Source organism: Lathyrus oleraceus, chromosome 3, assembly GCF_024323335.1.
Source record: "Lathyrus oleraceus cultivar Zhongwan6 chromosome 3, CAAS_Psat_ZW6_1.0, whole genome shotgun sequence".
Classification (NCBI taxonomy): Eukaryota; Viridiplantae; Streptophyta; class Magnoliopsida; order Fabales; family Fabaceae; genus Lathyrus; species Lathyrus oleraceus.
This window is the reverse complement of record NC_066581.1, coordinates 158421418-158443584: the sequence shown is the minus strand read 5'-3', so window position 1 is coordinate 158443584 and position 22167 is coordinate 158421418. Positions and strand designations below refer to the sequence as shown.

General features: G+C 37.7%; 2 protein-coding genes across 2 annotated transcripts; both read right to left on the bottom strand.

Moving 5' to 3' along the window:
• Positions 1 to 833: 833 nt before the first annotated feature.
• Positions 834 to 2406, bottom strand: LOC127130183 (uncharacterized). The gene is made up of 3 exons (XM_051059248.1): positions 2297 to 2406; positions 2023 to 2130; positions 834 to 1317 (listed from the first exon to the last, which is right to left on the bottom strand). Exons 1-3 carry the CDS (start codon positions 2404 to 2406, stop codon positions 1182 to 1184), a joined length of 354 nt encoding a protein of 117 aa, XP_050915205.1. The 3' UTR covers positions 834 to 1181.
• Positions 2407 to 14162: 11756 nt separating this feature from the next.
• Positions 14163 to 14704, bottom strand: LOC127130182 (uncharacterized). The gene is made up of 2 exons (XM_051059247.1): positions 14595 to 14704; positions 14163 to 14428 (listed from the first exon to the last, which is right to left on the bottom strand). The coding sequence occupies exons 1-2, from the start codon at positions 14702 to 14704 to the stop codon at positions 14224 to 14226; spliced, it is 315 nt and encodes a 104-aa protein (XP_050915204.1). The 3' UTR covers positions 14163 to 14223.
• Between the last annotated feature and the right edge of the window lie 7463 nt (positions 14705 to 22167).

Sequence of the window (22167 nt, the reverse complement as noted above, 5' to 3'; positions counted from 1 at the left end):
CAGCCACCGATACTTCCATTGCCTGTGACTTCACGGCCAACTCACAGGGATTTACAGGTGAAATCTTCCCCCACCTGTCCAGCCTACTGCACCAGCAAATGCCCGACCTGTAATGCCGAATAACCAGCATAACCTGCACGAAAGAGGAAACTCAGAGGGTTATCAAAATGCTCAATGTTTAATCCAAAAGTTTCAAATTCAATTCCAGAATGGTTTTAATACTAACCTTGTACTGTTCATTAGCCGACGCTCAATGGAACTTCCACCATACCAAAGAAACATTCAGGAGCCTCTATGTGATTCTAATATGATACCATATCCAAAATCTTATCAGAGTTAATTCCAGCGGCGCCGTCTTGGTGCCTTAGGCATTGAATAGTGTCCTTCTTTGATAAAATAGTCCAAATTTCAGTGTCGGTCAGGATTACCAAGTGATACCTTTGGTTGTTTTGGAAGGAGTGCTTGATCCACAACCAGAGCTTTTGGACACCATGTTACAGGAGCCTGAATATGACGTCGTGAGTGATAATAATGACTCTGAATACAATGTGAAGGAGGGCATAACTCTTGACTGTAGCGTGCAGTTGATCAGCCATAGTACTAATCACAGCCTGCTCAATAGATTGGTGTCCTCTCATACTGCTTTTTGTTTTGCAATGATGGATATTCGCAACTTCATGCAATTTTATGTTTGTTGACCTGAAAATGAGCAGGTTGAGAAGAATGTTCGGGTGGTTGAGATGATTTGCGATCTAGTAAAAAAACTTACCTCCGAATTTCCACGGAATGCATGACATACTTTGATTGGCAAACTGTAGGATTTATGACCCGGAAATGTAACCAGACTACTTAGCTGCTCCAGCGAGGATTTGATGAAAAGGCCATGATTTGGTTCCTACTCATTCTGCCCCTGCTAACACCTGCGAGAACACCCAGCAGAAGACTGATGCTTCACCATTATTCTCTCTTGATTTAGATTTAAGTGGCAGGATTACTAAGATGCTAAAAAAATAAGAAATTGAAGGAACCCATTAGAAGTGTTGATACCAGAAATGTATTGGCGTCACCCAAGCAGCATGCTCTTAATGATAGTGTACGGAAGGTTGTTTTTGTTATACTCACGTCCAGTTCAAATATGAAGCAATCTAGATCATTGCCTTCAGTTGCTCCAGGATTTGAAATCAGATGGAGAAATAGTGAGCAGTACCGGCAAATCCACCAAATCCACTACCTGTGGATGTAACGCTTGCAAAGTCTCTACCTATGGATGCTATGGCAGCAAACCCTCCATCTGTTGATGTTCTACCGGCAAACCCATTCTCCAACAGCAGCTGCAAAACCAAATTAAACATGCACAAATTAGTTGTCACAAAAATATTGAAATGGTAAATACAGACAAGGGGGAGAATCTTTACCAACAGTTGCACTATTGAAAGTGGTTGTTCCATCGGTAAAATTCAATCTGCCTGTGATTATTGTTGCGTCCATACCACCATCAACAACCACATCCAGTTGTTGACCCCGTAGCACCGTTCCAACAATCAACACCACTCCTCCGAATTTCCCTCTAATTTTGTTTCTAATATTCAAGGGTTTTCAATTTCGCAGATTCATTCAGAAATCGAATTATGTTAGGGGAAGTGCAACTTCAACCTCCACCTATTCAGCAAAATTCCAGTGATTCCGATCCTTTACTCGGTCATAAAGACGAGGTTGAAGCTGATGACTCCCCTGGAAGTTCTACCGAGGTTATGAATCAGGAGGATGTTGAAGCTGGGTTACTCCCTTGTTGTCGAATTTGCCTAGAAACTGATTCTGATCCTGAGGATGAATTGATATCTCCATGCATGTGCAAAGGAACCCAGCAGTTTGTCCATCGTTCATGTCTTGATCACTGGCGCTCAGTAAAGGAAGGATTTGCCTTTTCACACTGCACCACCTGCAAAACCAATTTCATCAGATGAATATAATGAAAGGTCGTTCCTATCATGTTCAGACAAAACACCAGAAGATTGTTGCACAATCTCAACAGCAGCAGTAGCATCAATCTTCATTTTAGAATCAACATCAAAAGGAGCCTCGGAGTTTTGCTTTTGCAATGAAGATGGAGAGAGTATATCTGCTTCCAAACTAGAAAAGGCTTTGGACAAAGAGTATATTAGTGATGATAAATCAAGCCAATGCTCCGAATTCACTGCGGTAAACCAAAATAATGACTGAGTCGGTTAAGCTCAGAAAAATAACCCAAAACAGAGTGAAGACAAAAGCGATTAGAAAAAGCTTAAGCTCAAATTACCTTTCCAAAAGATAGCATCGAACAGGACAAACTTGCTTCTGAGCATGAAAAGCATTTCGGAGAGCTTTCTCTTTTGAGCCAATTACACTTCCAAAAACCCTAAGCTGCATAGATAAAAGGAAGCGAGTGAGAGAGGGAAGGGGGACGGCGGAGGCGTTTCAAACAAACCCTAGCCAGAAAGAAAAATTCTTGAGAGAAAGCGGCGAAAAACACAGAAAACCCTAATTTTCAAAACGAGAAAAAAGGAGAGGAGAAAAAGGAAATCAGCCGAAAATCCCTAAGAACTTTTAAAGGCAAGGAGGCAAGAACATCAAAGCGGTGACGAAATCAAGGAAAGAGACGGAGGAGATAAGCTAGGACCTGTACCTTTCCTCGGAGAAAACACGAAGGATCCAAAAATCGCTCTTCATATCTCCGTCGAACCCGTCGCAATCGGTTAGTGTTGGCTTTCGATTTCTGTTTAAGTTTGTGGTGTCCATTCATAGCCATAGCTTTGAGAGAAGGTGGAGACCTTGTTCGGACCTCTCTGGAAGGAGAGGAACCGAGTTTTAAAATTCTGATATTTGTGTTTTTCAAGTTTGCTTTTGATGTGTGTCTTTAAAGTTTTTCTTTTTTGGAACTTGATATCCGTTTATATTTCTATTATCCGTTGGCTTTTGGTTTTCCCATTAAAACCCACCGTTTTCCCAATAAATACTTCCAACTAGCCATTAATGGAGATTTATTCTCCTCTGCATCATCAAATATCCCGTGGCTAGAGAGAGTGTTTTTTAATCTCCGGTGACACCTCACCTCGGCCCATTTCACTTTTTGTTTAGTTAGTTTTTGTTATTTTATTTATTCTGGGTCATATATTTGGTTCGCTATTAATATAACAGCTGGCCAGTCGTGGCCTGGTGGAGATGGAGATAACTAATTGCCTATTTGGTCCGGGGTTCGATTCCTGGGCATGTTGTTCTTGGTATTTTTAGCATTTTTTGTGACTCTCTCATATTTCTCTTAATCTGTTTATTTATTTTTTATTTGTATTGTAACTTAATTGATTTTTTTTTCTTTCTTTGAGATTTATGTAAAATATAATTTTTTAGGTGAGGTATGTATAAATCATGATAAATCATATTGGCTTTGATAAAAAGAAAAACTATTCAAAAAAATAATAACGATAAATATCGCATAATAACATAAATTTGGTATCCTTTAATTGTATCCTTCTTACAATAAGCTCTTAAGCAACATCAACTTAACTTCCAATAATTTCAAACCTCGGTATTTTATTTGTCTCAAATATCCAAATCATTTTATAAATAAAAGTGAAGAAAAAGATTACCTGGATGGAATGTCCAGTCGTAATCCCGAATATTAGGCTCAAGCTGTAAGAGCTTGTAAGCCGTTAATATTCGTCTTCTCTTTAATATTCAAAAATCATTTTCTAAATAAAAGTTGGAAGAAAAAGATTACCTGGACGTAATATCCAGTCGTAATCCCGAATATTAGGCTCAAGCTGTAAGAGCTTGCAAGCCATAAATATTCGTCTTCTCTCAAAAACACTTGTAATCATCTCAAATCTTTTTCTAAATAAAGCGTGAAGAAAAAGATTACCTGGATGGAATGTCCAGTCGTAATCCCGAATATTAGGCACAAGCTGTAAGAGCTTGTAAGCCGTTAATATTCGTCTTCTCTCTAATATTCAAAAATCATTTTCTTAATAAAATTGGAAGAAAAAGGTTACCTGGACGGAATGTCCAGTCGTAATCCCGAATATTAGGCTCAAGCTGTAAGAGCTTGCAAGCCATAAATATTCGTCTTCTCTTTTCACACTCCAAAATTTAAAACCTCTTCTTAATAAAGTTGGAAGAAAAAGATTACCTGGAGGGAATATCCAGTCGTAATCCCGAATATTAGGCTCAAGCTGTAAGAGTTTGCAAGCCATAAATATTCGTCTTCCCTCCAAAACATTCATAAATATTCGAATCATTTTCTTAGCAATATTGGAAAGAAACAGACTGCCTGGGTGGAATGTCCAGACGTGGTCCCGAGTATTAGACCCAAGCTGTAAGAGCTTGTAGGTCACAAGTACTCGTCTTTCAAACTTCAAAATACCTAATTCCTACCTTAATACTTTTTCAATAAAGATGGAAATGGAACATGGTGTATACCGTGCACTCCTGAGGCTAGGATTCGAGATGTATATCTCGCTCATCCAAGTTCTCGCCATCACTTAAAATACATCCAACCAATCAAACCCTTTTCTCGCCGCCGTGCGATTAATCAAAAACCTTTTTCATAAATGAAAGATATATTGTCTTAAGTGATACTAAACAATGTTTCGGCCACGATTGTTGAGTAGAGATAAACGACGCTTTTCCGAATGTAGATCTATAAATCCGTTCGATGTGTGGTATGCGTCCACTCCTCATCTGTTTTGGGTAAAACAATGTTTTCGTCGATTAATACAATATAGCTTTCGCTAAAATCGACCAACAAACAAACATTTTTCTACCCAGAACTACGTAAGCCTTGATTTCTCTTTTGAGATACGTAGGAGCAGGATTTATAAATCTTGTCAGGCCCACTAATAAAAAACTTAGGTTTAGTCCTTCGTTAAAAAATCCAAAAACATTTCTTCTCTCTTCTATTCTTTCTTTCCCACTTAATAAACTGAAAAGCCTAATATTTCAAACTAACATTAACGCACACAACTGACCTAATGGTTCCCGTTGAGTACAACGGACGTGAGGGGTGCTAATACCTTCCCCTTGCGTAATCGACTCCCGAACCCTGATATTGGTTGCGACGACCATATCTTATCCTTTCTTTTGTCTTGGGTTTTATCGATATTTCCCCTTTCCTTTATAGGAATAAATAAAGTTCGGTGGCGACTCTGTTCAGTCCATCATTGCGAGCGTGCGATCGCGCTTCGCTTTGAAGTCGTATCCCCATATTTTTTCGAGGTGCGACAGATGGCGACTCTGCTGGGGAATCGAACATCCCTAAGCGAGTCAAGCCTAGTTAGGACATTTGTGTGCCTTTGTTTGTTTTAATTTTATGGCTTTTCCCTTATTTATTGCTTTTAATATCTTTATTGTTATATTGATATATGTTGTATATTGGTTCTATTGCGATTGTTGGTACTTGGGTATTTGATTGCAAACCATGTGGGAAAGACTTTTTACCCGAGTCTCGAGTAAAAACATAAGATAGGACGAGGTTGAGTAGTGCGGGTCCGCGAGATGTATTTCTCGTTGGGTCGGTACGAGAACCTCACTTAGAGTAGATTCTTTAGAGGATGTCGTCGCTCGGCAAGTAAGTTGCCGTAAGCTTCGATGTTTTCTTTAGGATCCATGACTCTAAGAACCATTTGTAGAACCTTAGTTCTTTACCCCATTAGGAAAGATGGTTGCGTAGTGTGGGTCTGCGAGATGTATTTCTCGTTAGATCGATGCGAGAACCTCACCTAGAGTAGATTCTTTAGATGGAGTTGATGCCCGGCAAGTAAGTTGCCGCAGGTAGCAAACAGTCTAATGGATCCATGACTCTAGGAACTTTTTCAAAAAAACCTTAGACCATACCTGGTGAGAACCTATTCTTGGAGAGCAATCTGATTCATTAGTACCTCAGACTTTTGAACCCGTGTATAAGAAAAAACAAATGTGCATGGCTTGCATTGCATTCATTCGCATTCCATCGCATCATAATGCATGTCATTCTCCAGACAAAATACCAAAAAAAACTCATCCATCTTTTGTCCGTGAAGCAAAGTGATTCTCAACACGCGTTTAGAACAAAGAACCATGTCTCAGGAGATGATGGACGAGCTAAGAAATAGCCAAGAAGCACTGAAGGAGGAACTTAATCTTTTGAAGAGCCAAATGAGATGGGTCTTGGAAACCCTGCAAGTCTTGATGAGAAGAGAGGGTCACCCAATATACACTGCTGCAACAAAGAGAGCTACTACGCCACATCCATCTGGTGTTACCCCAAGTCAAGGGAAATGCTATGTGGCAACTCCTCATTTACCAGTATATGGACCTCCCTCAAGGCGTCATCATCAACATCCTCTGGCCATTCCTCCTCAAAATCACCGAAGTCAGGTTCAAAACAAAAATCAGAATCAGAGCAAGAAGAACCAGGATCACAATGACCCGATTCCGGTGCCATATAGCAAGCTCTACCCGCAACTGATCCAAAATGCTTTGGTGACCCCTCGAGCTCTCACGCCTGTGTCACCAGACCTACCATGGTACAATCCAAATGCAACGTGTGAATTCCATAAAGGGGCATTGGGACATGACCTAGATTCTTGCTGTGCGCTAAAATATTTGGTACGAGAACTGATTAACAAGAAGAGCTTAGTCTTTGAAGAAGATCACCCGAAGATCAAGTGCGAATACCATACTGGAACAATGGGGCACTCCATCGAGGAATGTATGAGTTTTAAACTCAAGCTGCAAAGATTGATTGACATAGGGTCACTAACACTCAAGGAGGAAGGCTCAAGTACATATACCTTGATTTCTGGGCCAGGTAATGAGAAAGGGAAAGGACCTTTGAAAACCCTCAAGGTTTTGTACCACAAGGAAGATGTCAGGGATGTGGCTAACGAGCTATCATTGTTTCCTGGTAGGAGCATTGAGATACCGCCTTGGATTTCCAATGTCACGACCCATACCAATGAAAGAAAAGGAGAAGTGAGTAGTGGATTCAAGAGGGTTGTGTTCAACGATGAGATTGAAAGAAAAGAATTTGAAGATCATCATGTCAAAAAGCTGGTTGATCCCAATCTTCAAGTTTGAAGAAATCAATTCCCTAAAGCTGGCAATCATTTGGTTGTTTCAACACTTCTTTTGTAGTTTCTTTGCATGTTGGTTGTTATTTGCTTTTAAACATTGTTGTTTTATTTGAATTGGTAAGATTAATGAAATGTTTATGCATCTTTTGAATTGATCCATTCGTATTCACTCGTTTTTCATTTATGTTAAAAAACAAAAATACTCCTCTCATTCACTTTTGTTTATCAAATAGTTGTGTTAACAAAGATTGGAAGGAGGATGATGAAAATGAAACACCTGAAATTGTTGTGGTATGCTTTTGAGTAAAACCTTGTCAATGATGTAAGGCATTGTTTCAAATCCCCAAACACTGAAGAGATAAGGAGTTAATCCCTAGTCAACCACTTTGAGCCTAGAAGTTGGTGTTTATTTCGGATCTAAAACCCTTAATCTTAACCTGGGGCAGGGTAGTTATGTTCAGATAGTTTAATCGTACATTCGATCTTTCAAAAAGAATCGTCCATATGTACACCCTCTAATTAGGTTCAACCACATGTTATCCTTCGCGCACATGTTGAAATGTCGAAGAAGTTAAGAAAAGCTAAAATTAGTGTTGGTTGATCCTTATCCACCAATAATGTGGCAGTCAACACCTTTAAAAAAAAATAGAAAAAGCCCGCTAAGTCAAATACCACAAAATGACTTAGGCAAAATTTGGGGCATCCCGATGGGCCGAAAGCTTCAAAGGAGCAGTCCAGGCAAAATTAGGGATAAAGAAAATCAATCAAAAGAGGTCATTAAATCCTCAACAAAAACAAAATAATGTGACTGCCATTTCAAGAAAATCTCACCTTGATTCCTCATTTTCACTTTCACACCTTCGAAGTCGAATGCGTGTATTGAATTAACTGAACATAGGAACTGGAGATCATCAAGAAGAAGGGGTGGGTAAAAATAAACTTTGAGCCTTATATCCTTTTGTTTCAAAAAAACCGTGAACCAGACCACGTTACAACCCTTAAAAGACCTAATTGAGGCAGGGTTTATTTTGAAAGCATACTATAACGAGTTTGTGTTAACCTGACTCCAAACGATTTTTGTTAATCATTTGACGCCACCAACTGGCATACTGTGAATGACTTGATCACCATTGTGTTCTTATCAATGACTCGTTCATTGTATTTCACCCATTTATATCAATAAACTTTGATTTCAAATTTTTGCATAAACATTGCATTAAAATTACCATTTTTTTTTGAATGCACAATCTTATTTGCAAGTCAACACTTAGCGTCAAAGAAATTCCAACAATATACAGTTGAGGAACTTGATGGAGTGAAAGAAGTCTAGTCAGGGGCAAATCACTTTGAGCATCAGTTAATTCGAGCTAGTCACCCTAAGGGTCATCTAGCCAAGAGTAATCTGCTTCAAGAATCAGACCGGGGCAAGCCACCTCAGAGCTCAGTAAGTCCAATCACTCCAAGGTTTAGTTAGCCAAGAGTAATTTGCTTCAAGACTTAGTCCGGGGCAAGCCACCTCGGAGCTCAATGAGTCCAGCTATCCAAAGGACAATCAATCAAGAGTCTACCATTCCAACATTTGGTTAGTCAAGTTCAGACCATTGCAAGTTTCAAACACTTGGGGCAAGCCATCTCGAGGTAGTCTCATGGAAAGTTGTTTCCAAACCCCTTTTCAAGGTGAACATTTCCAAAGACCCAACAAAACTGGGGCAAGGTGAGCCACAGAGGGGCAGAACCTCTTTCTTCGTGCTTTCAAACTGCTCAAACAAATTCTGCCATACGTCAACAACTATTGAGTTTAAGGCGAGTGCCCGAAAATTATGCTAGCACGATTCATTAATCCTCCAAAAGGATCCCATTGGCAAAGTTGTGGTTATCAAACTGGATAGAATCTTCCTTTGGCAACATCTATCATAAAATATTTGGTTGAGTTCTCGGTGTTGAGGAATCATGAGCTTCCATAAAAAGCCTAGAACCCAGTCTGCCAAGTGTCAGCATAGCATGATCATTCATATATCATGCATAAAAGAATACAAATCATGCATGGCCGAAATGTACTTCGTGCTCATTTTGCATTGACCCAGGTCTTGTTGTTGATCCTATATCCTTTGACCTTTGATTCCAGTCTGTATTTGGTGCCCTTAAACCATCATCCGGTTTTTGCAGTCATTTTCAAATCCAACCCAGTTGGCACCTATTAGAAAATTTTCCATTAAGGTTCATTTTCTTTTTGGATTATCCGATGAATTTCCGGATTACTCCTTGGTTTATTGATGAATTTCCATAACTGGTCTGATGTATTTCCAGATGTTTCACCATCTATCTGAGGTGTTCTCTGATGTGTCTATATTCTGATGTATTTCCAGAATTTCCTTGATGTATTACCGGATGTGTCTGTATTCTGTTGTATTTCCGGAATATCACTTGTAATTCCGATGCATTTCCAGAATTTGTTTCTTTTACTCTCTGATGAATTCTCAGACATGTCACTTTTATTCTGACGAAGTTCCAGAACCCCTATGTCGTTCCCTGGAATTGTTTCAAGGCTCATTGGTGTCTCCTAAAAATCAGTTGTTGTTAGGCATTATTCCAAGCTCAGTTGTTACTGGAACTCATTTCAAAGTCCAATTATTGTTATTCCGGAGTCAGGTCATCCTTGAACCTACTCTGAAGATTCTTTGTTCAATCCTATTCAGGTCTTATATGAACCTGTCATTGAACCTTTTTATTCCGGGGTCAGGTTACACTTGAACCTGCTCTGAAGATTCTTTGTTCAATCCTATTCAGGTCTTATATGAACCTGTCATTGAACCTTTTTATTCCGGGGTCAGGTTACACTTGAACCTGCTCTGAAGATTCTTTGTTCAATCCTATTCAGGTCTTATATGAACCTGTCATTGAACCTTTTTATTCCGGGGTCAGGTTACACTTGAACCTGCTCTGAAGATCCTTTGTTCAATCCTATTCAGGTCTTATATGAACCTGTCATTGAACCTTTTTATTCCGGGGTCAGGTTACACTTGAACCTGCTCTGAAGATTCTTTGTTCAATCCTATTCAGGTCTTATATGAACCTGTCATTGAACCTTTTTATTCCGGGGTCCGGTCATGCTTGAACCTGCTCTGAAGATTCTTTGTTCAATCCTATTCAGGTCTTATATGAACCTGTCATTGAACCTTTTTATTCCGGGGTCCGGTCATGCCTGAACCTACTCTGAAGATTCTTTGTTCAATACCATTCAGGTCATGTACGAACCTGTCATTGAACCCTTATTCCGGTGTCAGGTCATACATGAACCTGTTCTGAAGAGTTTTCTCCTTGATTATTCCCCAGCGTTGTCAGGTCTTATATGAACCTGTCATAGCATCTTTTTCTTTATTCGGTTGTATTCTAAGTGCCGTTTATCAAATCTCACTTTGAATACTCCCCAGTGTGTGTCTGATTCGCCAGCAGGACTGTTTTCCCAGCAAGTTGTTTCTTACCGTTTGTCTGTCCCCCTGTGGATCATCAGCATTCCCCACAGATTGGTCTGTCTAGTAGCATCTCCTGTTAAGGGTCCATCAAATCCCTAGCGGATAAAATTACAAAAAAAATCATGCATCCATGCATATCCATGCATATCATGGCATATCACATCATGTCATGGGGGTTCAGGATCAAAATCCGGGTCTTCTTAGTATTTAATCATCTCCCACTATGATCATATGAAGAGTGTCTTCCTTCATATTCTCTAGTAGAAGACGCTTAAATAGGGGCAACTGTCATACCCCGATTTTGGTCCTGAATTTTTTTTAAATTTTTTCTTTTATTTTTGCATTTTTGCATACATTCGTCGGTTTAAAATGGATTTTAATCACTTGACTTTTGTAATTTTTCAATATTTGATTTTAATTTCAAATCAAGTTTAAGCCAAATTTCAATTTAATCTTAATTGTTTATTTTTACTAATGATTCAAAACTCTAATTGATTTTAATTTTCAAATAGATGTTAGAATTGATGTCAAAAGTAATCTTAACAAATTATTGGGTTAATTTGATTTTAATTGGGTTTTATACTGATTTTTTATTATTATTTAAATTGATATTTAAATTAGTCTTGGGTTATTTCTAAAAAATCCATTTTATATCCATAAGTACATTTCATAAATTACAAAATCATGTTCCAAATTGCATTTCTCAACATTAAAATATTCAACAATTAATTATAGTGATGTCATAAGTAGTTCTTCATCTCAGAATTTAGAGTAACAGCATATACTGATGACCTTATTGGGATACAACCTCGAGTAGAAGCATTAGAAAGTCTTTTGAAATTAAGCTCAAAGGATGATGATTGCCGAGTTGTAGGTATTTGGGGGATGGCTGGAATCGGAAAGACAACTCTCGCTTTTGTCTTGTATGATAGAATCTCCTATCAGTTTGATGCATGTTGTTTTATTGAGAATGTAAGCAAAATTTATAAAGATGGCGGTGCTACTGCTGTACAAATGCAAGATCCTTCACATAACAACTACATAGATGTTGAATGGTATTTTGGAGTTCTCATTACTCTTTATTACATCCACAAACTTCTTTCAAGTCATGGAATAAGACCAGCGTCTGAGATGCTGGAAAGAAAATTGAAGCAAGGGTTTTTTGCAAAATATATGAGTAAAAATGAAGATATTTTGAAAGCAAGGCAACTAATGCACCAAAGCTTGTCTCATGGAGCGTCAAGTCCCAAATTGTCCAAAATGCTAGAAGTATTACTGGAACATTTCAAAACCAATGATCCACAAAACTCCAGGGTGATTATTTTCTCCAATTTCAGAGAAAGTGTCAGGGACATAATGGTTGCAGTTGGAGGTACCGGGGATCAAATTAGAGCTACCGAGTTTATTGGTCAAAGTTCAGGAAAAACAACAAAAGCATCACAACAGTCCATTAATCCAAGATTAGCAGTTAATTTCGGTCGAAACCAAACAAACACCAATGCGTCATCATCATCAAATATTCGGTGCATATCGGAAAGGAAAAACAGAAGATGAATATGGCAGTCAAGTGAAAAAAACCAGAGGTTGTAAATGCATCTAGAAAATCATGTTGTGAACAATCCAACTTCCTGAAGAACCACTTATCTCAAGCCTTCACAAACAGCACCTAAGGATGTTGAAGTAGTTCCGGTATCATCAACTTTACCTCCAGAGCCACCTGTGTCTGTCGCTGTTGAATCCCAGCCACCGATACTTCCATTGCCTGTGACTTCACGGCCAACTCACAGGGATTTACAGGTGAAATCTTCCCCCACCTGTCCAGCCTACTGCACCAGCAAATGCCCGACCTGTAATGCCGAATAACCAGCATAACCTGCACGAAAGAGGAAACTCAGAGGGTTATCAAAATGCTCAATGTTTAATCCAAAAGTTTCAAATTCAATTCCAGAATGGTTTTAATACTAACCTTGTACTGTTCATTAGCCGACGCTCAATGGAACTTCCACCATACCAAAGAAACATTCAGGAGCCTCTATGTGATTCTAATATGATACCATATCCAAAATCTTATCAGAGTTAATTCCAGCGGCGCCGTCTTGGTGCCTTAGGCATTGAATAGTGTCCTTCTTTGATAAAATAGTCCAAATTTCAGTGTCGGTCAGGATTACCAAGTGATACCTTTGGTTGTTTTGGAAGGAGTGCTTGATCCACAACCAGAGCTTTTGGACACCATGTTACAGGAGCCTGAATATGACGTCGTGAGTGATAATAATGACTCTGAATACAATGTGAAGGAGGGCATAACTCTTGACTGTAGCGTGCAGTTGATCAGCCATAGTACTAATCACAGCCTGCTCAATAGATTGGTGTCCTCTCATACTGCTTTTTGTTTTGCAATGATGGATATTCGCAACTTCATGCAATTTTATGTTTGTTGACCTGAAAATGAGCAGGTTGAGAAGAATGTTCGGGTGGTTGAGATGATTTGCGATCTAGTAAAAAAACTTACCTCCGAATTTCCACGGAATGCATGACATACTTTGATTGGCAAACTGTAGGATTTATGACCCGGAAATGTAACCAGACTACTTAGCTGCTCCAGCGAGGATTTGATGAAAAGGCCATGATTTGGTTCCTACTCATTCTGCCCCTGCTAACACCTGCGAGAACACCCAGCAGAAGACTGATGCTTCACCATTATTCTCTCTTGATTTAGATTTAAGTGGCAGGATTACTAAGATGCTAAAAAAATAAGAAATTGAAGGAACCCATTAGAAGTGTTGATACCAGAAATGTATTGGCGTCACCCAAGCAGCATGCTCTTAATGATAGTGTACGGAAGGTTGTTTTTGTTATACTCACGTCCAGTTCAAATATGAAGCAATCTAGATCATTGCCTTCAGTTGCTCCAGGATTTGAAATCAGATGGAGAAATAGTGAGCAGTACCGGCAAATCCACCAAATCCACTACCTGTGGATGTAACGCTTGCAAAGTCTCTACCTATGGATGCTATGGCAGCAAACCCTCCATCTGTTGATGTTCTACCGGCAAACCCATTCTCCAACAGCAGCTGCAAAACCAAATTAAACATGCACAAATTAGTTGTCACAAAAATATTGAAATGGTAAATACAGACAAGGGGGAGAATCTTTACCAACAGTTGCACTATTGAAAGTGGTTGTTCCATCGGTAAAATTCAATCTGCCTGTGATTATTGTTGCGTCCATACCACCATCAACAACCACATCCAGTTGTTGACCCCGTAGCACCGTTCCAACAATCAACACCACTCCTCCGAATTTCCCTCTAATTTTGTTTCTAATATTCAAGGGTTTTCAATTTCGCAGATTCATTCAGAAATCGAATTATGTTAGGGGAAGTGCAACTTCAACCTCCACCTATTCAGCAAAATTCCAGTGATTCCGATCCTTTACTCGGTCATAAAGACGAGGTTGAAGCTGATGACTCCCCTGGAAGTTCTACCGAGGTTATGAATCAGGAGGATGTTGAAGCTGGGTTACTCCCTTGTTGTCGAATTTGCCTAGAAACTGATTCTGATCCTGAGGATGAATTGATATCTCCATGCATGTGCAAAGGAACCCAGCAGTTTGTCCATCGTTCATGTCTTGATCACTGGCGCTCAGTAAAGGAAGGATTTGCCTTTTCACACTGCACCACCTGCAAAACCAATTTCATCAGATGAATATAATGAAAGGTCGTTCCTATCATGTTCAGACAAAACACCAGAAGATTGTTGCACAATCTCAACAGCAGCAGTAGCATCAATCTTCATTTTAGAATCAACATCAAAAGGAGCCTCGGAGTTTTGCTTTTGCAATGAAGATGGAGAGAGTATATCTGCTTCCAAACTAGAAAAGGCTTTGGACAAAGAGTATATTAGTGATGATAAATCAAGCCAATGCTCCGAATTCACTGCGGTAAACCAAAATAATGACTGAGTCGGTTAAGCTCAGAAAAATAACCCAAAACAGAGTGAAGACAAAAGCGATTAGAAAAAGCTTAAGCTCAAATTACCTTTCCAAAAGATAGCATCGAACAGGACAAACTTGCTTCTGAGCATGAAAAGCATTTCGGAGAGCTTTCTCTTTTGAGCCAATTACACTTCCAAAAACCCTAAGCTGCATAGATAAAAGGAAGCGAGTGAGAGAGGGAAGGGGGACGGCGGAGGCGTTTCAAACAAACCCTAGCCAGAAAGAAAAATTCTTGAGAGAAAGCGGCGAAAAACACAGAAAACCCTAATTTTCAAAACGAGAAAAAAGGAGAGGAGAAAAAGGAAATCAGCCGAAAATCCCTAAGAACTTTTAAAGGCAAGGAGGCAAGAACATCAAAGCGGTGACGAAATCAAGGAAAGAGACGGAGGAGATAAGCTAGGACCTGTACCTTTCCTCGGAGAAAACACGAAGGATCCAAAAATCGCTCTTCATATCTCCGTCGAACCCGTCGCAATCGGTTAGTGTTGGCTTTCGATTTCTGTTTAAGTTTGTGGTGTCCATTCATAGCCATAGCTTTGAGAGAAGGTGGAGACCTTGTTCGGACCTCTCTGGAAGGAGAGGAACCGAGTTTTAAAATTCTGATATTTGTGTTTTTCAAGTTTGCTTTTGATGTGTGTCTTTAAAGTTTTTCTTTTTTGGAACTTGATATCCGTTTATATTTCTATTATCCGTTGGCTTTTGGTTTTCCCATTAAAACCCACCGTTTTCCCAATAAATACTTCCAACTAGCCATTAATGGAGATTTATTCTCCTCTGCATCATCAAATATCCCGTGGCTAGAGAGAGTGTTTTTTAATCTCCGGTGACACCTCACCTCGGCCCATTTCACTTTTTGTTTAGTTAGTTTTTGTTATTTTATTTATTCTGGGTCATATATTTGGTTCGCTATTAATATAACAGCTGGCCAGTCGTGGCCTGGTGGAGATGGAGATAACTAATTGCCTATTTGGTCCGGGGTTCGATTCCTGGGCATGTTGTTCTTGGTATTTTTAGCATTTTTTGTGACTCTCTCATATTTCTCTTAATCTGTTTATTTATTTTTTATTTGTATTGTAACTTAATTGATTTTTTTTTCTTTCTTTGAGATTTATGTAAAATATAATTTTTTAGGTGAGGTATGTATAAATCATGATAAATCATATTGGCTTTGATAAAAAGAAAAACTATTCAAAAAATAATAACGATAAATATCGCATAATAACATAAATTTGGTATCCTTTAATTGTATCCTTCTTACAATAAGCTCTTAAGCAACATCAACTTAACTTCCAATAATTTCAAACCTCGGTATTTTATTTGTCTCAAATATCCAAATCATTTTATAAATAAAAGTGAAGAAAAAGATTACCTGGATGGAATGTCCAGTCGTAATCCCGAATATTAGGCTCAAGCTGTAAGAGCTTGTAAGCCGTTAATATTCGTCTTCTCTTTAATATTCAAAAATCATTTTCTAAATAAAAGTTGGAAGAAAAAGATTACCTGGACGTAATATCCAGTCGTAATCCCGAATATTAGGCTCAAGCTGTAAGAGCTTGCAAGCCATAAATATTCGTCTTCTCTCAAAAACACTTGTAATCATCTCAAATCTTTTTCTAAATAAAGCGTGAAGAAAAAGATTACCTGGATGGAATGTCCAGTCGTAATCCCGAATATTAGGCACAAGCTGTAAGAGCTTGTAAGCCGTTAATATTCGTCTTCTCTCTAATATTCAAAAATCATTTTCTTAATAAAATTGGAAGAAAAAGGTTACCTGGACGGAATGTCCAGTCGTAATCCCGAATATTAGGCTCAAGCTGTAAGAGCTTGCAAGCCATAAATATTCGTCTTCTCTTTTCACACTCCAAAATTTAAAACCTCTTCTTAATAAAGTTGGAAGAAAAAGATTACCTGGAGGGAATATCCAGTCGTAATCCCGAATATTAGGCTCAAGCTGTAAGAGCTTGCAAGCCATAAATATTCGTCTTCCCTCCAAAACATTCATAAATATTCGAATCATTTTCTTAGCAATATTGGAAAGAAACAGACTGCCTGGGTGGAATGTCCAGACGTGGTCCCGAGTATTAGACCCAAGCTGTAAGAGCTTGTAGGTCACAAGTACTCGTCTTTCAAACTTCAAAATACCTAATTCCTACCTTAATACTTTTTCAATAAAGATGGAAATGGAACATGGTGTATACCGTGCACTCCTGAGGCTAGGATTCGAGATGTATATCTCGCTCATCCAAGTTCTCGCCATCACTTAAAATACATCCAACCAATCAAACCCTTTTCTCGCCGCCGTGCGATTAATCAAAAACCTTTTTCATAAATGAAAGATATATTGTCTTAAGTGATACTAAACAATGTTTCGGCCACGATTGTTGAGTAGAGATAAACGACGCTTTTCCGAATGTAGATCTATAAATCCGTTCGATGTGTGGTATGCGTCCACTCCTCATCTGTTTTGGGTAAAACAATGTTTTCGTCGATTAATACAATATAGCTTTCGCTAAAATCGACCAACAAACAAACATTTTTCTACCCAGAACTACGTAAGCCTTGATTTCTCTTTTGAGATACGTAGGAGCAGGATTTATAAATCTTGTCAGGCCCACTAATAAAAAACTTAGGTTTAGTCCTTCGTTAAAAAATCCAAAAACATTTCTTCTCTCTTCTATTCTTTCTTTCCCACTTAATAAACTGAAAAGCCTAATATTTCAAACTAACATTAACGCACACAACTGACCTAATGGTTCCCGTTGAGTACAATGGACGTGAGGGGTGCTAATACCTTCCCCTTGCGTAATCGACTCCCGAACCCTGATATTGGTTGCGACGACCATATCTTATCCTTTCTTTTGTCTTGGGTTTTATCGATATTTCCCCTTTCCTTTATAGGAATAAATAAAGTTCGGTGGCGACTCTGTTCAGTCCATCATTGCGAGCGTGCGATCGCGCTTCGCTTTGAAGTCGTATCCCCATATTTTTTCGAGGTGCGACAACGCAGCAGGCAACGCATTGGGATAAAATGTAACATTTAAGAAGTTAATGATCTATGAAGGTTTTGTGTAGAAGTTTTTTGCTCTGAAAGTGATGATTCGAGAATATATAGGGGATGGATTTAACAGAGATTAACTTTGTTAAATCTTGCTAGTTCAAACCAGTTAGAAATTAACTTACTGTTAATTATCTATTAAGAATTAGTTAGATGAGTTTGTTAGTTTGTTGTTAGGATCTGTTAAGTTACTGTCCATTGTAGGTTACGGGTTAGGATGAAGTTTGTGTGAAATTGTTATGGATTTGATAACCTGCTAGTGCATGTATATTTTCTGTTACAGACTGCAGGTTTTGTTAGTTTATTATAGTCTGTTATGGTTAACTCAATTGAGTGGTTAATGGTAATTGAACCAAGTAGAACCTGTTAGATTTAGTTGAACTGTATTCATGACAGTTAGTTTAGGATAATCATTTTTCTGTAAAAAAAATTGTTATAATGTTGGTTAAGTGAATGTTAAAAAATGTTAAATTCATGTGAATTAGTTAGTAGTTTAGCAACATTTTCTGTTGGTAAATGATTTGATTTTGGAAATTGTTAGAAGTTGATTAATTGGAAAGTTAATGGTTTTGGACTTCAACAAAATCGATCTTGTGTGCAGCAGCCTACTGATTGATTGATTACCTATCATGGAATTAATATTAAGCAGTAACTACATTTGGATATTATTAGTTCAGGAATTAAGATTTGGGCAGCAATGGCAACAATAACAAGTTCATTAGGTTTCAAATTAACGTAATCAGCAAAACAGTAAAACATGATCTTATACAAATATAAAGGATCTTTATACCAAATCTGAAGAACAATAAAATTTCAACAAATCTGAACCTGTATTTCTGCGATTCATAACGATAAGCTGAAACTGCGGTTGAGCATTCCTGAACAAAAATCAGAATAACCGATTCAAGATCCAAGTGAATAACAATGCAAGAGAAAGAAAGCATAGAAATATATTATACCTCTTGACGACAAACAGAGATATTAAAACACATACTAATATAATCCCTATCCACAACGGAATTTAAAAGGAAGCAAATATTAAAACACATACCTTTTTTTCAAGCACGTATACTAATAAGATTCAATATCAGAAAATCCTTCATTTAGTTGCGGGATCGGAGCCATTTCTAAAAATATATCAAATATATTAACAAATGTTAGACAAAACAAACAATTGAATAAAATAGAATCATGAACAAATAAAGTTTACAAATTTATATATACCTTGTTCGAGCTTCTCCAAGTCTTCCAAGTGCTCTTCAATATCCACTTTCAAAGGGGAAGATCTTAACCAATTTTGTGCACATATCAAAGCTTCAACAGTGTTTGGTGTAAGAGAGCTCCTATAACAACTAAGAACTCTACCCCCGGTGCTAAAAGCAGACTCCGAAGCAACAGTAGATATTGGCATAGCCAAGATATCTCTAGCCATTATACCAAGAGTAGGGTATTTGGTGGAATTTACCTTCCACCAATTCAAGATGTCAAAATCTTGACTTTTCTTCTCCCTCGTCTCCATGAGATACAAATCCACTTCATTTTTATTTAAATTTGAATCTTGGTCCATGTCCTTCTCAAATTGATCATCCATATGATCAGAAGATGTAACAAATTCTGATGGCTCTATTTCTTGTGCATCACTTTCGACTTGGCCTTTACTTAAGAAAAGACTATAGCTTTCAAACATTTTGTTTAATGTTTGCCTCACCTTATCACACAGAGAATCAGCAACTTCCTTATCATAAAACTTATCCAATCCCCACCGAATAAACTGGAACTTACGCCGAGGATCAAAAATGACAGCAATAAAGACTAACTTATTCATCTTTATGACATCCCCCTAATACTTATTATATTTGTCGTTCATAGCATTAGCCATATCTGTAAGTAATGGGTCATCTTTATGATATTCCGTCCAAGTCTTCAATGCCCCCAATATCGTACAATGTTCCATGAAATATGTAGAAGATGTTACATAAGTTGAACCTGACACCTTTGTAGTGATTTCAAAAAACAACTTCAAAAATTTGACAAAACACTTGGCATTATCCCAATCCTCATTATTTGGGATACCACCTTCCAACATCGCATACTCAACACACTTCTCACCTAATCTTTTAAAGGCCTTTTGAAACTTCAATGCGCTTTCAAGCATAAGGTATGTGGAGTTCCACCTAGTGGGACAATCATATTGCACTGTAGACTTGTCTTGTATCCTAACTTCTTTAATACATGTCCTAAACCTATCTAAACGGCCAGGTGACTGACGAACATATCGAACCGCACTCCTAATTTTGGAAATTGAAGAATGCATTTTCTTCAACTTTAACCCGTCATTGACAACAAGGTTAAGAATGTGGGCACAACATCTGACGTGTAAATGCTCTCCTTTTAATGGATGTGAATTCCAATCCTCCATTCTATTTTTTAGGTAAGAGATAGCAACATCATTTGAAGCAACATTATCAAATGTGATGGTGAAAACCTTATCTATCATCCAACCCTCCAAACACTTTTCAATCTTTTTCCCAATTATCTCTCCCTTATGAGATGTTATTGGACAAAAATTGAGAATTCTTTTACGCAACTTCCAGTCTTGATCAATGAAATGCGCAGTAAGAACCATATAATTAATATTTTGCACGGAAGTCCAAGTATCAGTTGTTAGACAGACACTTTGATTTGTTTTAGTAAACAAGTCTCTAAACTTATGTTTTTCACTCATGTAAAGACTCAAACAATCCCTAGCAATTGAAATCCTTCCCGGAAGTGGGAGCCTAGGTTGTGTAACACTCATAAAATAACGAAATCCTTCATTTTCAACAAACGAAAAAGGCAACTCATCCACAATTATCATTCTAGCTAAGGCTTGTCTACATAATTCAACATCAAAATGGATACCAACAAGTGTATTATTACTAGTTGCTTTACCGCCTTCTTGAAGGCTAAGAGTGGTTTGAGTAGGATCAAGAACACTCGTGGGAATTTTTTTACATTGATGCAACAAATGGTTATTTAAATTGGTGGTTCCATTTTTGTGTGAATCAGCAGCATACGACTTCGTACACCAATTACACTTAGCACGAGTACCCGAAGTGTCTCTTGTAAAATGATCCCAAACCCAAGATTTAGGCCTACAAGGTTTTTGTTTACCTGAATCTCCATCATTAGAATCATTAGCATTAGAATCACCAACTTCTCCAACTTTCCTTTTCTTTTTCTTTTGAACATTACCATCTTCATGTTTGTCCAAATCAATAGTTTGAGATGGATTTGCTGTAGGCATCGCCATCGATGGATTATTTTCAGACTGCAAATATATATACATATACTGTTTGTTAATTTACTGCATAATATTTAAACTGCACTTATTTGAGGCAATGTATTATGCAGTAAATATGTATATACTTATTTGTTCATATACTGTTTGTTCATGATTTAAAAGTAACTACATATACATATACTACTTAAGGAAATCATGCACCAAATAACTACATATACTGCACTTATATGTAAAAGGAAATAACAGTATATTTAAGTAACTACATATATGCAGTATATGTGCAGTATATACTTAAGGAAATCATGAACAAATAGTATATGCAATATATGTAAAAGGAAATATACATATTTGGTGCATAATAAAAAAAACTGCACTTATTTGTTAATTACATTGCCTTAATTTACTGCATAATATGTATATACTTAACACAAGTGACATAACAATGCACCAAACAAGTGACATAATAATGCACCATACATGACCAAACCAAACCAAGGCAATAAAAGGAATTCATGAACAAAAAACCTAACACAAAACCTGCAGAACCAAGCATCATAGCAGACCTAACACATCATCATAACATGTAACAGATCAAGCTGCACATTTCCAATCATCATGCTAAGCATAAAAATTTCACAACAGGCTGTAGCAACCAACAATTATGCGCCATACATTGCAACCAGCCAGTCCACGCATATGCACATCAATACCTAACATTCAAACCTAACATTCTACGTCAAGCATAATAGATCAAAGCATCATTCATCAAGGCTGCAACAGTAAATACAATCAAGAGCAATGCAACAGGGCAAGCAGTTCAATCATCACAAAGCATCATGACAGCAAATTTTTTATCATACAAGGTATCATAATAACTTCACAAAAGTCCATTAACATAACATATCAATAACAACCAATGCAAGAAATTCAACAATGGTCACATATTCAACAACAAATAAATGAGCAGCAACAAGTCATGAGATCACAATCCATTGATTCAAACCAGATATGCATTTTAAGCATAACTGAACAAACTAATTGAACCCAAACTAACATTGTCACATCATCATAAAACTGAACCAATCAATCATTGACAACTAACCACAAATTATGAACTCACTATCTCCCTAAAAACTTACAAATTACAGAGAATAATTTCTATATTTTACCTGATTTTCGGCAACAGAACTGACTTCCTTCTCAATAGTCATATCTAAGAAAGAGAGAAGAAGGGATATTAGAGAAGAGGAGATGAAAAACGAAATTGAAACATGAGGA

What these genes read in the sequence shown, in the direction of transcription:
- LOC127130182 (XM_051059247.1), bottom strand. Translation starts at nt 14,704, where the DNA reads ATGCAGCTTAGGGTTTTTGGAAGTGTAATTGGCTCAAAAGAGAAAGCT. An exon ending in CGATGCTATCTTTTGGAAAG is followed by an intron (nt 14,429 to 14,594) that starts GTAATTTGAGCT and finishes AGCCTTTTCTAG; the next exon opens with TTTGGAAGCAGATATACTCT.
- LOC127130183 (XM_051059248.1), bottom strand. Translation starts at nt 2,406, where the DNA reads ATGCAGCTTAGGGTTTTTGGAAGTGTAATTGGCTCAAAAGAGAAAGCT. An exon ending in CGATGCTATCTTTTGGAAAG is followed by an intron (nt 2,131 to 2,296) that starts GTAATTTGAGCT and finishes AGCCTTTTCTAG; the next exon opens with TTTGGAAGCAGATATACTCT. An exon ending in GCTACTGCTGCTGTTGAGAT is followed by an intron (nt 1,318 to 2,022) that starts TGTGCAACAATC and finishes GCTGTTGGAGAA; the next exon opens with TGGGTTTGCCGGTAGAACAT.